The sequence below is a fragment of the Stegostoma tigrinum genome, chromosome 8 (genome assembly GCF_030684315.1).
Source record: "Stegostoma tigrinum isolate sSteTig4 chromosome 8, sSteTig4.hap1, whole genome shotgun sequence".
NCBI lineage: Eukaryota > Metazoa > Chordata > Chondrichthyes > Orectolobiformes > Stegostomatidae > Stegostoma > Stegostoma tigrinum.
Genome location: NC_081361.1, coordinates 47635612 through 47651039, shown reverse-complemented (window position 1 = coordinate 47651039; position 15428 = coordinate 47635612). Strand labels below are relative to the sequence as shown.

Sequence of the window (15428 nt, the reverse complement as noted above, 5' to 3'; positions counted from 1 at the left end):
CAAGCAGCAGCAGAGGAGCAGGAAAGCTGACAGTTTGGGCTTAGACCTTTCTTCAGAAAAATAAACAGAGTAAGCAAGATAGAGAAGGACTTCTGAAGAAGTGTCTAGGCCCGAAACGTCAGCCTTCCTGCTCCTCTGATGCTGCTTGGTCTGCTGTGTTCATCCAGCTCTACGCCTGGTTATCTTATTAACTGGTCATTCAACTCCATACTTTTTATGGGATGTTATGGGAAAAAGTTAGCATAATTGCCTTGAAAGTGAAGTACTTTGAGAAAGGTTGCACCAGATTTTAACACCAATGAGTGAACGTAAAGTCCCAAGATTGTGTGAAATCTCAAAATGATATTCACAAAGAAGCAATTATTTTAACCAGGCTTCTACTGCCCTATTGGAACAGGGGACTTATTAGATTGAATTGAACATAATATAAAGAAAAGTTCCAATTTGGGTAACGCGTAAGCTCCCCCTCCATTTGACCAGAGGCCTCTGTGAAGAGGTCATTCCCTCCCAAGTTTAGAACATAATGTCATGATGAACAAGGGAAAAAAAATGAGAACTCAATACATATACTTGTACATTTAGTGTAAACATTACTGATGAGAAAGGCCTACAAATTTTATCCATTCATTTGAGATTTTGATCGAATCTCGATGTTTGAAGCTCTGCCCAAATTCAAAATTATCTCTGGTGTATATTGTGTTATCCAACCTGTACAAAATATTGGTAAGGCCACATTTGGAGTCCTGCGTACAATTCTGGTCGCCCTGCAACGGGAAGGATGTTATTAAGGGTGCAAAAAAGATTTACAAAGGACATTACCAAGACTGGAGGGATTGAGTTATAAGGGGAGTCTGGATAGGCACGGACGTTTTTGTGGCATGTAGGAGGCTGAGGAGTGACCTTCCAGAGGTTTATGAAATTATGAGGGGCACAGAACAGGTGAATAGCCAAGGTCTTTTCTCCAGGGCAGGGAAGTCAAAACTCGAGGGCATAGGTTTAAGGTAAGAGGGGAAAGATTTAAAAGGGACCTATGTGGGAACGTTTTCATGCAGAGGGCAGTGCAGAAATTGAATGAGCTGCTAGATGAAGTAGTAGGGGTGACTACAATTACAATATTTAAAAGACAATTGGGCAGGTACATGGATAGGAAAGGTTTAAAGAGATATGGGCCAAGTGCAGGCAAATGGGACGAGTTCAGTTTAAGAAACCTCATCAGCACGGATGAGTAGGGCCAAAGGGGCTGTTTCCATGCTGTACAATTCTATGACTCTGACCTCTGTCATTGCAACTTTGGTTTGGCACACGTATTCAACATGAAGAAGGTAGCTATTAGCCAGGATTCATACTGGATTTCCACCAACAAATAAACATTGCTGAAAATACTCTGAGCAAAAAACAAGATCAGATTCAACCGCAAAACACATAATCCGTAAAAACTGTCAGTCAAATACTCTGAGTTCAGGGTGACAACGAAGAAGGGCCACTTGGGTGAAGTGCTAAATAACTGCTTGTGTTCAATGAAACATGTCCAACAGATGTAGTTGTCTTTAGAAGTTATATAAAATAATTCATTTGTATATTTACCCTGACCAAGAAGCAGCTTTAGATGAAGAGCCTGTCACTTTGGCAGTCTTCAGCTGTGATTCTAACGTGGTAACCCTGTGAATAAGTTTCTTAATCTCAGTATTGGACTGCACCGTTGCTTGGCAATGGTCACCTCCATCAGACTGCCAGACATCATCACCGTACAGCTCATCAAACTGCAATGACTGAAATATGTCACCCAGGGCAATGTTATGTGGTCGTTCTAGGCTGGAGGCATAATCACTGGTTGTTGAGAAGGAGCGGATGCGAGACTGCAGACTGCGGATGATCTTGTCGGATTCGCTCAGTTGTTCTTTAAGGTCACTGACATGTTGTTGTAGCATGGCAATGTCACTCAATTTTCCAGCATTTTTAATGGAGAGTCCCTTCCTGAGGCAGGACTTCATTGACAATGGAAGAGAAAAGGCAGTGTTTGAGGTTGAGGGGGCTGGGTTCTCCAGGGAAGAACGTTGCTGGATCATGTTCTCCTTGTAGCATGAGTGCAGGTATAAATCAGCTTCACTGTATTCTGAAATAAGAAATAAAACATGGAATGAAATTAACTTTTCCAGTGCACACCAAATACAAATATTCTTCTTCTCCTATTTTCTCTCTTATTGGTTGCTGAGAGGTTTTGGAAAGAATTCTGAGAGATAGGATTTATGACTATTTGGAAAAGCATAGCATGATTGAAGGGAGTCAGCATGGCTTTGGGGGGGGCAGGTCATGCCTCACAAATCTTAAGGTCACGAGACAGGTTGACGAGGGTTGAGCAGTGGATGTGGTGTACATGGTCTTCAGCAAGGCATTTGATAAGGTTCCCCATGGCAGGTTCATTCAGAAAGTCAGGAGGTATGGGATACAGGGTGATTTGGCTGTCTGGATTCAGAATTGATTGGCTGACAGGAGGCAGAGAGTGGTTGTAGATGGTAAGTATTCTGCCTGGAGGTCAGCGCTGAGTGGTGTCCCACAGGGCTCTGTTCTTGGGCCTCTGCTCTTTGTAGTTTTTGTAAATGACTTGGATGAGGAGGCTGAGGGGTGGGTTAGTATGTTTGCTGATGACACAAAGGTTGGAGGTGCCATTGATAGTATCGAGGGCTATTGCAGGCTTCAGTGAGACATTGACAGTATGCAGAGCTGGGCTGAGAAATGGCAGATGGAGTTCAACCTGGATAAGTGCGAAGTGATGCATTTTGGAAGGGTGAGCTTAAATGCTGAATGTAGGATTAAAGGCAGGATTCTCGGCAGTGCAGAGGAACAGCGGGATCTTGGTGTTTAAGTGCATAGCTCCCTCAAGTGGATAAGGTTATTAAGAAAGCATATGGTGTTTTGGCTTTCATTAACAGGGGGATCAAGTTTAAGAGCCGCGAGGTTATGCTGCAGCTCTACAAAACCCTGGTGAGACCACACTTGGAATATTGTGTCCAGTTCTGGTCACCCTATTATAGGAAAGATGTGGAGGCTTTGGAGAGGGTGCAAAGGAGGTTTACCAGGATGCTGCCTGGACTGGAGGGCTTGTCTTACGAGGAGAGGTTGACTGAGCTCGGACTTTTCTCTCTGGAGTGAAGGAGGAAGAGAGGTGACCTGATCGAGGTGATCAAGGTAATGAGCGGCATGGATACAGTCGATAGCCAGAGGCTTTCCCCAGGGCAGGATTGACTGCCACAAGGGGTCTTGGTTTTAAAGGTGTTAGGAGGAAGGCATAGAGGAGACGTCAGAGGGAGGTTCTTCACCCAGAGAGTTGTGAGCGCATGGAATAGTTTACCAGTGGTAGTCGTGGAAGCAGTCATTAGTGACATTTAAGCGATTGCTGGACATACACATGGACAGCAGTGAATTGAGGGGAATGTAGGTTAGGTTATTTTATTTTTGGATTAGGATTATTCCACGGCACAACATTGTGGGTCGAAGGGCCTATACTGTGCTGTACTTTTCTATGTTCTATGTTCTATAACCATGGCCATCCTCCAGTGCCTTTAATCAAGTACCCATTTGTTATTTGAGGGTTTGTATAGTGAAAGCTGGCAGGCTACTTGAATACAGGTGGCATCATGCCTGAGCTGAGTGTCAAAGTTAATGCTATCCTCAATCATACAAGGCTTTCAAGGCACAGGCAGACTCTTAATAGTGGAGGTTCAGTTTCTTTTACCCACATCATTGTCTCAGTCATTTTTTTTTCTTAACCTCAATAGTGTTTGAAAAACAAAAAAGGAGAAAATGCTGGCAAACCTCAGTGGGTCAGGCAGCATCTGTGAAAAGAGAAACAAAGTTGACAAATTTAGGTCAATGTTTGGAGACATCTAATTTCAGAAAGTCCTCATTCTATGTCAAGGCTATGACATGGGAAGATGGCAGCTTTGCCATTTTCTGACAGTAAGCATTAAGACTGCGACAGTTCTTTCAGGGCTGTAGTCTTCTGCTGTGAAGCTGGACCTGCGTATTGAGAGGGTGCCCACATAGCAGATTGCCCATGGGATACTGGCAAAGTCCTTTGTGATGTGCAAGTCGCTAATAATTAGTCAGCCAACAAGCTTGATTAGCTTTCAACTACAGGTCTAGGGTTCACAAGCACTGGATTCAGCCAGTGCCTGGAAAAAAGACAATAGGAGGCGGGTATTCATCAGCAAACCAGTCAGACAACCCCTTTGTCAGAGATTTCCCCAGACTACCTCCATACCGATTTTCAAGGACCTGGAAAATTTCAGCCCCGACATATATTACAGTATTGTATTAGACCTGGTATAGGGAAGAGGTGAGGGATGTAGGAGACAGAAATGCATTTTCCCTTATAAGATTTCTTACAAAGAATAATGAGTAGATTTAAAAAGGAATCTGGGTAATTAAAAGTGGCTACTCAGTGAAACTGGAAGAAATGCGAAGTTCACAATGAGCAAAAGCTGATGAAACAGTCCACCTCCTCCATTTTGAACGTCACTTGGAGGATGAACTGAGGGTAATAAGGGCGCCAAGAACATACACTGCATGGGGAACTTCAATGTCCATCGCCAAGAGTAACACTAGCAACACCACTGACCGTCCTAAAGAACATAGCTGCTAAACCGGGTCTGCAGCAAATGCTCACGGAGGAGCATACCGATCTTCTCCTCACCAACCTAATTATCGCAGATGCATCTATAAACTCCTATAACTGCAGGAACGATCACTGCAGTGTCCTGGTGGCAACAAAGTCCTGTTTTCACATTGACAGTGCCCTCCATGGTGTAGTGCCAAATTAATACCCATGCTAAATGAGACAAACTTCAAATAGAAGTAGCAACTCAAAACTGGGCATCCAAGAATTGCTGCATGCCATCAGTAGCAGTAGAATTGTATTCAACACCAATCTGCAACCTCACGGCCCAGAACATCCCCTGCTTTACCATTACCATCAAGGCAGCAAATTAATCCTGTTCAAAGAAGAGCACAGGAGGACACAGTAGGCGCAACAGAGAGGATGAGAAATCTGTCTCATTTAGCGCAGTGGTAGTGCAACACCACACCATAGAGCCTATCCCTCAATGAGAAATCAGGGTATGGTTTCACCAAGACTGTACACATCTTTACAACTACTAGGAGCAGCACAAAACATACCTAAAAATGAGATGTCAACCCAACGAAGCTACAACACAGGATTACTCACGTGCCAAACAGTGAATACAGAATGCTAAAAAACAGGACAAGGTGATTCCACAATAAAACAAGATCAGATCAAAGCTTTGAAGTCTTGCATGGTCTTGAATGGAGGTGGACAACTATTAAGCCTGTTGATAAGGGTGGTGCTGTTGTAGTCTGGCATACTGACCTCTACATTGCAGAGGCTGAGTGCCAGCTCTCAAATACCTCCTTCTATCTTCTCCTGGGCCATGATCCCACCATGGCATATCAGACCATTGTATACACCACGGTAACTGGTCTCATTTCATCTGGTGACCTCCCCCTCTGTTGTCTCCAAGCTGATAGCCCACAGCCCCGCATAGCTTGCTTCTAGCTCCTTCCAAAAATCCACAAACAGGACTGTCCGGGCAGACCTATTGTTTCAGCTAGCTCCAGCCCCACAGAACTCATCTCTTCCAACTTTGACTCTGTCTTATCTCCCCTGGGCCAGTCCCTGCCCACGTACATCCGTGATTACTCTGATGCTTTACGCTGGTTTCAAAACTTCCAGTTTGCCAGTGCCAGCCACCTCCTCTTTACCATGGACATGCAATTCCTTTATATGTTCATTTCCCACCAGGTGGTCTTAGGGCTCTCCGCTTCTTCCTGGAGCAAAGACCCGAACCGTCCCGACCTACCACCACTCACCTCCACTTGGCCGAGCTCGTCTTCACCCTCAAAATCTTCTCTTTTAACTCCTGTCATTTCCTTTAGGCACAGGAGTAGCCATGGATACCCACTTTGGCCCTAGTTATGCTTTATCTCTTTGTGGGATACACGGAATATTCCTTGTTCCAGTCTGAATCCAGCCTCCACCCACAACTCTTTCTCTGCTGTATCAATGATATTATCAGTGCTGCTTCCTTCTCTTATGCAGAATTGGAAAACTTTATCCATTTTGCTTCTAATTTCCACCCTGCCCTCACTTGCACCTGCTCTATCCCTTCCCTTCCTTGACATCTCTGTTTCTATTTTGGGGATAGGCTGGCCACTAATATCCACTATAAACCTACTGACTCCCACAGCTACTTGGAATATACATTCTCACACCCTGCTTCCTGTAAAGACTCCATCCCATTCTCTCAGTTCCTCCATCTCACATGTTCAGGTCAGGACAGCTTTGACAAGGGAGCCTCTGAAATATTCACCTTCTTCCTCAACTGAGGATTCCCCAGCACCGTTGTTGACAGGGTCCTCAACTAGATCTGACCCATCTCCCGTATTTCTGCTCTCAACCCCGCATCTGCTCCCACAACAGGATACAGCTCCCCTTGTCCTTACCTACTATCCCACCAGCATCCACATCCAGAAGACCATCAGATGCCATTTCCACCACTTCTTGTGAGATGCCACCACCAGACACATAATCCCTTCCAAGATAATGAAATGTGAGGCTGGATGAACACAGCAGGCCCAGCAGCATCTCAGGAGCACTAAAGCTGACGTTTCGGGCCTAGACCCTTCATCAGAGAAGGTCTAGGCCCGAAGCGTCAGCTTTTGTGCTCCTGAGATGCTGCTGGGCCTGCTGTGTTCATCCAGCCTCACATTTCATTATCTTGGATTCTCCAGCATCTGCAGTTCCCATTATCACTCACATAATCCGCTCCCGTCCCTTTGTCCGCCTTCCACAGTGACTGTTCCCTTCAGGACACTCTGGTGCACTCTTCCAGCACTCCCAACACACCCTCACACACCCTACCTCTGCAACCGGCAAAGATGCAACACCTGCCCATTTGCCTCCTACCTCCCCACTATCCAAGAGCCCAAACGTACCTTTCAGGTAAAGCAACACTTCACCTGCACTTCCCAGAATCTCATGTACTGCATTCACTGCTCACAATGTGGTCACATCTAAATCGGGGAGACGAAGTGTAGAATGGATGACCACTTCACAGAACATCTACATTCTGCTCGCTAAACAAACCTTGAGGTTCCAGATGCCTGCCACTTCACCCCACCCTGTTCTCTGACTGACATCTGTGTCTGGCTTGTTGCAGTGTTCCAGCAAAGCTCAACACAAGCTGGAAGAACAACACCTCATTTTCCACCTGGGGACCCTGCAGCCTCTGGACTTAAAATCAAGTTCAATAATTTTAGTGCCTAAACTCTCCCATGTCCAAGCCCCCACCCCACACACCAGGCCCTATTATCACAAAGCCTGCCATTTCACACTATGTATTGTTAGTCACTAACAGTCCTCATTCACAGCTATTCACCCTTCTAGCCAGACAGTTATCAACTCCTTTGTCTATCCAACTGCTCTTCTCTCCCTTCAAGCTCTATCCTTTCATTTACTCCCTGCCCCATCCCCCTCCCTATTTTCTGCATTTAAAGAGACATTTTCCCAGCTGCCAACAGTTCTGAGGAATGGTCACCAGACACAAAACGTTAACTGTGACTTTTTTCTTCACATATGCTGCCAGACCTGCTGAGTTTTTCTAGCAACTTCTGTTTTTGTTACTGGTTTACAGCATCCACAGTTCTTGCAGTTTTTATTTGACAATTAACTAACTGGAGGATGCCGCGCCACAAAGATTCCCATTATCAATGATGGGGGAGCTAACACAGAGCAACAGTTAAGACTGAGGTACCTGTATCCATCTTCAGTCAGAACTGCAGAGTGGATAAACCATTTTGGACTCCTCCTGAGGTCCCAAGCACCACAGATGGCTGGCTTCAGCTAATTCAATGAACAATTCAGTGCTAACCACATGATGTGAAAATAAAAGGGTGGAGGCACCAAGTAATGTCAGAAGCTGTAGGTATTCACAGCATTCCAGCAGTAGTACTAAAGACTTGTTGTCCAGCAACAGCCGCACCAGTACAGATACAACACTGGCATCTATTAGACAATGTGGAAGATTGCCCAGGTATGTCCTGTCCACAAAAGGCAGGACAAATCCAACTCAGCCATTTATTAGTCTATCAGTTAAGTAATTCAATGGATCATCAACAGTGGCATCAATCAGCAGTTTGAATGAAGTATAAAAATGGGATGGCACTGTGACTCAATGGTCAGCCCTGCTGCCTCAAAGTGCCAGGGGCCTGGGTTTGCTTCCGTCCTTAAGAACTGCCTGTGCGGAGTTTGCAAGTTCTGCCCTTGACTACGTGGATTCCCCTGGGTGCGCCAGTTTCCTCTCACAGTCTAAAAACGTGCAGGATAGACGGATTGGCCATAGTAAATTGCATGCAGTGTTCAGAGAATGTGTAGATTAGGTGGGATGCTCTGAGGGTCAGTGTGAATCAATGGGAATCGGGTAAAATTCCCTGCTGGTTAGATTCCTACGTGGGATGCAGGATGGCTCAGTGGTTGGCAATGGGGCCTCATAGCACCAGGGGCATGGGTTCAATTCCACCCTCATGAGGCCGACTGTGTCGAGTTCATACATTGTCACCATATCTGCATGGGTTTTCTCCCACAGCCCAAAGGTATGCAAGTTAGTTGTTCTGGCCTTGCTAAATTGCCCATAGTTTCCAGCGATGTGCAGGCTAAGTGGATTAGCCATGGGAAATGCAGGATTGCAGGGATGGGTCTGGGTGGCATGCTCCTAAGAGGGTCAGTGTGGACTTGATGGGCCAAATGACCTGCTTCCAAACAGTAGGGAAGTTATGGTTCTAAAAAGGATGATGATTGTGGCTGTCCAAGGTCATCACTGCAGTTTCTTATGATAGTGTCCTAGGCCAAAACATCTTCAGCTGCTTCATAAATGACCTTCCCTCGATCACGCTGTGAGAAGTGGGGATGTTTGCTGATGACTGCACAATGTGCAGCATTTTTTGCATTTAGTGTTTATATGCAGTGAACAATATCCAGGCTTGATCTATAGAGCAAGTTTCCTTTGCTATTGATCATCAGTGCCAGTTGACGACCATCTCTAACAAGACAGACTCTAACCATCAGTCCTTGATATTCAGTGGCACAACTACTGCTGAATCTCCTAGCAACAACATCCTACGGGTGTTAACATTGACCAGAAACTGAGCTGGACCAGCCCTAAACATTTCCACTACAACAGCAGGTCAGAGACACTTCCTGGCTGCCCAGTGCCTGTCCACCACCTACAAGACATCCTTAAGAGTGTAACAGAATACCTTCCAAACGGTTTCAATGAAACACCTTAATGAAGCACATTGCCATCCAAGCCAAAGTATTCCACTTGATTAGCAACCCATTCACTGCATTCAATATGCGTTCACTTCACCACCAACAATATTAGCAGCAATGCGTAGCACCTCGAAAATACATTGCATCAAAATCTCCTTCAATAGCACCTTCTAAATCCAAAAGCTCTATCAGTGAGAAGGACAAGGGCAGCAGATCTACAGGAACACCATTATCTGCAGGGTGCCCTTCAAGACATATACTGTCCTGACTTGGAACTATTGCCATCCCTTCACTGTCAACATCCTGGAACTCACCTCTTAACAGCCCTATGGCTTTCCCTACATCAAACGGACAGCAATGGTTCAAGAATACAGCTCAATGCCACTTACACCAAGGCAATTCTGGATAGACAATAAATGCTGACCTAGTCAGCGATGCCAACATCCCATGAACGAATAAAATCAATTGTTCCGAAACTTTATCTGTGAATGGAAGGAAGATTACACTTCAATATTTAACAAGCTTGAAATTTAATGGAATTGTAAGCTTTACTGTTTAAGAAATGGTTGAAGCAGATTTGCTCAGATTCTGCTGTCAAAGATCACAGCAGAGCTTGAGCTGGAAATCTTAAAATGTCACAATAGTTCATTTGATTTTTCTCACCCATGATTTGGTTGACGGCAACTGTGATACTTACCAAGCAGTGAAAAGCATGATAGTGCCAGGAAGCCCAACCTAGCCATGAATTTCCTAAAAAGTTCATGAAAGGGCTTAAAGCCAAACCTTTTTAATTTCCCCAGAAGCTGGCTAGATTGGCAGGTCAGTTATGAAGTTGGGGCTGTGGAGGTGGCTGGAGTGAGGGGCGGGAAAAAAGTCAACGTAATTTTACTGTTGTTGAATTCCTCACCGTCAACATACTGGGGGTTACTTTTAATCAGAAAGTGAACAGGACCAGCCACATAAACACAGAGACCCCAAGAGCTGGTGACAGCCTAGGATTCCTGCAGTTATTAATACACTTCATGATTCCCAAAACCTGTTCACTATCTACAAAGTACATGTCAGGATTGTGATGTTATACTGCCTATCACCTGGATTAGTGCATCTCCAACAATATTTCAAAGGCTGGACACCATCTAGGAGGACGCACCACCCTTGAACTCCATTCTTCGCCACCACATATAAGACCATAAGACATAGGAGTTGAAGTAAGGCCATTCGGCCCCGTATAGGCAATGTGAAGGTCCCTTTGAACTCATGGCCTCAGCCAAAGGGAAGGACAGTACATATATGAGAACACCACCACCTGCAAGTTCCTTTCCAAGCCAAACATCCTCCTAATGTGGAAATGACAACGCTATTCCATCATTGTTGCTGAGTCAAAATCCCAGAACTCCCACCCCAACTGCACTCTGGGGGCACAGTTCAAGAAGGCAGCTCACCACCTAATCCAAGGCAATTAGGGATTGACAATAAATGTTGGCCTAATCAGAAATGCCAACATGTGAGAAGAATAAAAAACTGAACAAAGAAGCAGCATTTTGGGGTAAATGCCTGACAACTGGATTACGGAGCAGACTTCAAAGTGGAGCTGGGCAGGATTGCCCGAGTTGAATTTTAGTAGTATGTGGGTACCTGATATAAACATGTTAACAAAATGTCATCCCATTCACACTGGGATTGTGGCATACCTTGCTATCCATTATCATAAAAGTAGGAACTCATGTTTGAACAATAGCTAGGGAGTGCACTTCCTGTTTTTCTTTATTGTTCTCCTTCCCTCAATTAAACCTTTTGCATCCAAACTGCAGTGATGATTGTGGGCTCTCTTTCTCATCTTCCTGATTACAAACTCACTAGCCTTCCATCCTCCCCATCTAGGGATCTCTTTCTCTTGCCAAATTGTGGCTATCTCCATAACACCTCCCAATGATCAGTTTATACCTCCCAGGTCTACGTTCTTGGGCACTCTCTCTCCATTACCTTAGCCGTGTGCTGTCTCTGTCCCAACTGTCAGAGACTGTACCCATGGGTCTGTGATAGCGATCTCAAGCTGCTGATATTCCCTCTTTCCCACTGGACAATCTCTTAATGTGGCTCTTTTCTAGGCAGGAAACAGAACTTAAAAAGTTAATGAGTTCTTCTCAAGTCTGCCTGAACCATTTTGTCCTTGACCCTGACTGGGCACCGAGTTACTTTCGATCTCTTACCACCCATGCCTTTCCTAGTAAATAATGATAAGCTTAATCTTACGTCAAACGTGACCTGGGAACATTGACCAGAGTTTGCACAAAGGGCATTATACCATTGCCCAACACTAATACTCTTCACCTTCATCACGCACCATGTTCATAAAGAAATTGAGCCAGTTTAGTGAATGATTCACAAAAGCAGATTCACTTACTTTACTGGTGTAAAATATATTGGCCACTGTTCAGTATTCAGTTCAGAGAATATCCACTTATGCTTCTCAACATCGCTTTTTCAAGTAATCAATGTTTTCGAAATTAATGTTCAAAAAGCAACAAGCACTTGCTTTTAAAATATGATGTCCCTCCTACCTGTCTTCTGGTGAGTGAGGGGTGTGGGTCATGTCACAAAGCACTGCAGGTAAGTGGGGATGATGTCGTGGAATGAGCTAGGGTTAAATTCAATGTTCAGATACTTAACTAGTGGAAATAGGAGAAAAATTACGGCGGGCTCTTAATGCCCTGCAAAGTGATTGCAAGAAGAAGGGTAAACAGCCAACTACAGTAAGAATTCTCAGATGACAGAACAGTAAGTTCAAAGAAAACAACGAAAAACAAACACACAGAACTGTAGATGCTGGAGATCAAAGATAAAAATAGAAATTGCTGGCAAAACTTGGCAGGTCCAGGAGCGCATGTGGGAAGAAAGCGGAGTTTACATTTCCAGTCAGGTGACTTGTTATCAGAACTGTTCTGATGCAGAGTCACCGAGCTCAAAACGTTTACTCTGCTTTATTCATCCTATATGCTGCCAGGCCCACCAAGTTTTGCCAGCAATTTCTGCGTTTGTTTCAGGAAAATGAAAACTTTGAATATCTTTTTCACATTATTTTGTAGAGAGCAAAGTAAAAGTTGAGACATGTACACGGGATTAAGGTAGAGGGCGAAATACATGTCGGCATTTGAAAGAGGTTATTTTCAAAATAGAATCCCTAAAGCCTGCACCAACCCTCACAAGTGCATCCCCTACCCAGACACAGCCTCCCACCCAATCCCCACATTTTCCATGGCTAACTCACCTATCCTGCACATCCTGGACACTATGGACAATTTAGCATGGTCATTCCACCTAATCTGCACATCTTTGGACTGTGGAAGAAACCAGAGCATCTGGGCCAAAGCCCACACAGACGCGGGGATAACGTGCAAACTCCACACTGACAGTCACATCCAAGACTGGAATCAAACCTGGGCCCTGGGCACTGAGAGGCAGCAGTGCTAACCACTGAGCCACCACATAATCTTTATGATAACATTGAAGAATTTGACATCAACAAGCACAAAATGAGTTTTAAATTGGCAAAAAGAACATGTGCAATAATTATGAACTGAGTATTTTGCTAAAAACTCAGCTACACATCATTTATCAGTCAGATGGTAACCCTGGCCTCATACTTCAATGAATGCAGATTCTAGGAACAGAACAGCCAACTTCACTGGTGTGCTTTGGTACAATTCTATCAATGAGTACATTTGCATCAGGCAGAGTGTGACTTCAATGGCAAGTACAAGAGTTTGGAATCTCTGGCTTCTGGCAGGAGGTCACCTTATACATGAGATTGACCATTACTTACCTACAAGGATAATTGCTAACTCCAGAAGTTGTTCTCAGTTTCTGAGGAATAATAATGCCAAATACTACAGTTTTGCCATCAATATTGTTTCAGAATCCAAGCAGCCAGAATATGGCAGTTCAACTTATCATCAATAAATGCAGTAGGACAGCCGTTCTCAAAATCATTATCAGACAGGGAAAGCAACCAAAGTAATACATTTGACTGGCACTCATTTAGTGTAAAACAAGAACAAAGAAATGAGTGAAAAGTGTTGAGATTGACAACAGCAGCAACAACATCCTCAGATGTGCAAACAAATAAGAAGTTGATTCAGGAAAACTATATAGAGGCTCAGAGGATGTGCTGGAGATACAGAACAAAAGGTTGATTAAACCAGGCAGGAAATTATATTGAAAGAGCAATAATAAATAAATTGCAGATGTTAGAAAACTGAAACAAAAACACCTAGAAATATAGTAAAAATCCTTCAGGTCTCCAAAAAGAGAAATGGCAGGTTAACATTGCAAGTGCAATATCCATTCTCAGAATTGTAGGGACCAGAATGCCCTGGGTCTCGTGAACAGCCATCAGCCCTTAATTTAAGTTTGCATCAACACTTTGACTCTTGTCAATAAAGCAATCTTTGGAAATTAGAAAATTTTTTTAACAATGTAAGACTGTTCACTAACTTTATGGATCGTTAAAGTGCCCTTTTCCCTGCTTCAGGACAAGGTTAAACTACCATAAGAACATTAATTCACTTTCTGACAGATTGTCTCACTGAGTGGCTCCAGCATTTACCTGGGCTACTAGTTTCCTCTCTTTCTGCTTCATTTTCACTTCTTCCACAAGTCTCATAACCAAGATCCTGCAAGTCCACTTGTACCTGTTTACTCTCCTGTTCCACTGATGATTCAGCTAGAGATAGAAAAATATCATAGTGAAAGGATAATACAACAAGTAAATTTCAGACACATCATTCTATTGAAAAGATAAAACACTGTTGTAGTCATTGATTACACAAATGCAGAAGTTTAATACATTGTACCATAAAGTGGAAGATTTTGTTCGTGCTATTCTTCTTCAGATTGTGATTTTTGTTAGCCCTGTTTCTCAGCTAGAAAACATTCCAGGTATGCACAGAAACTCAGCATATTGGAGAGATTAAGGCTACCAACATCATTTATGGTGCCAAACATCCATGTTGTTTTCTGCAGTTTGCATCTCTCTTCACTGCGATTACATTCCTATTAGTGACATTTCACTCCTGATAAACAGGAGCTCTCAAATGACACTTTATCAAATATATTTTGGAAATCCAAATATATATGTTTCTCAAAAAAAAATTAGTTAAGTACAGTTATCTGTTTATAATGCTGTTTATGCTGAAAAGCTGCATTATATATAGAGCCTGTGGTACAAGAGTCAAATTTAAAATTGTGGTAAACCTAACAGGACTATAATTTCTTTGTTTACTCCCCATGAACAGAATGAATCTTTTTTCACTCTCATCTTTAGCTTTGGTTTTCCTGAAGATTTTTGGAAATGTATGCTTAATGCCGCCAGTTTTTCCTCCCCAACCAGTAATGTCCTGGATGACGCATTTAATTGAGTAGCACAGAAATGTAATTGTCTACAGACAAGAGACTAGGGTTTATAATTTTGGTGAAACGTGGAAACGTGAAGAGGAATACACATTGCCCCCAAAATTCCCAGAAGGCAGCATAAACAGCAAGAGATTGAGGTAGAATCTATATCCACCTTTGGTATGTCTATAAATGAACAAGTGTTCTAACACACAAGATGTACAATGTGTCGTACAGAGTACTTCTCTCATTTATGGCTTTATCATCAATTGATATCAGGATAGAATGCCTCTAAATCATGTCCTTTAACATTGCCAGAGGTCTGGGATGGACAGAAAGGTGGTGCATCAAAATCCATTGTCTGGTTTTAATGAGACAGTTGATTGAACAGCTTTGGTGCAAGTGGTAAGAGGAGAAAATTAAGACATGAGTTAAGGTTACTTTGCCTTCCCTCACGAAGTCAAACTAATTCATAGCAGGATGCAAAAATCAAAAATCTTACCCGCTCTTTCCACTTAAAAGAGCATTTCACTGTAGATGTTGCATTGTAAATGCCATGTATGCAAAGATAGAATATTAAAATTGGCGTACTGTGTGATAACTCAGTGTCAGGGATGTTGGCAGTAGATCGGTCAGCTACATTATGTCCCAGATACAAACCATCCCTCCCCCATCTTAATGTCTTCTGAGATAT

At 43.4% G+C, this 15428-nt stretch overlaps 1 protein-coding gene across 17 annotated transcripts in view; it reads right to left on the bottom strand.

Moving 5' to 3' along the window:
- Nucleotides 1–15428, bottom strand: part of pde4dip (phosphodiesterase 4D interacting protein) — a 410955-nt gene that overhangs the window by 69885 nt on the left and 325642 nt on the right. For all 17 annotated transcript variants that reach the window (XM_048539238.2, XM_048539241.2, XM_048539226.2 and 14 more), the window contains 2 exons: nucleotides 13950–14066; nucleotides 1585–2113 (listed from right to left, as the gene is read on the bottom strand). In XM_048539238.2, the coding sequence (XP_048395195.2) occupies nucleotides 1585–2113; nucleotides 13950–14066 (646 nt within the window). The remainder of the gene's footprint in view (nucleotides 1–1584; nucleotides 2114–13949; nucleotides 14067–15428) is intronic.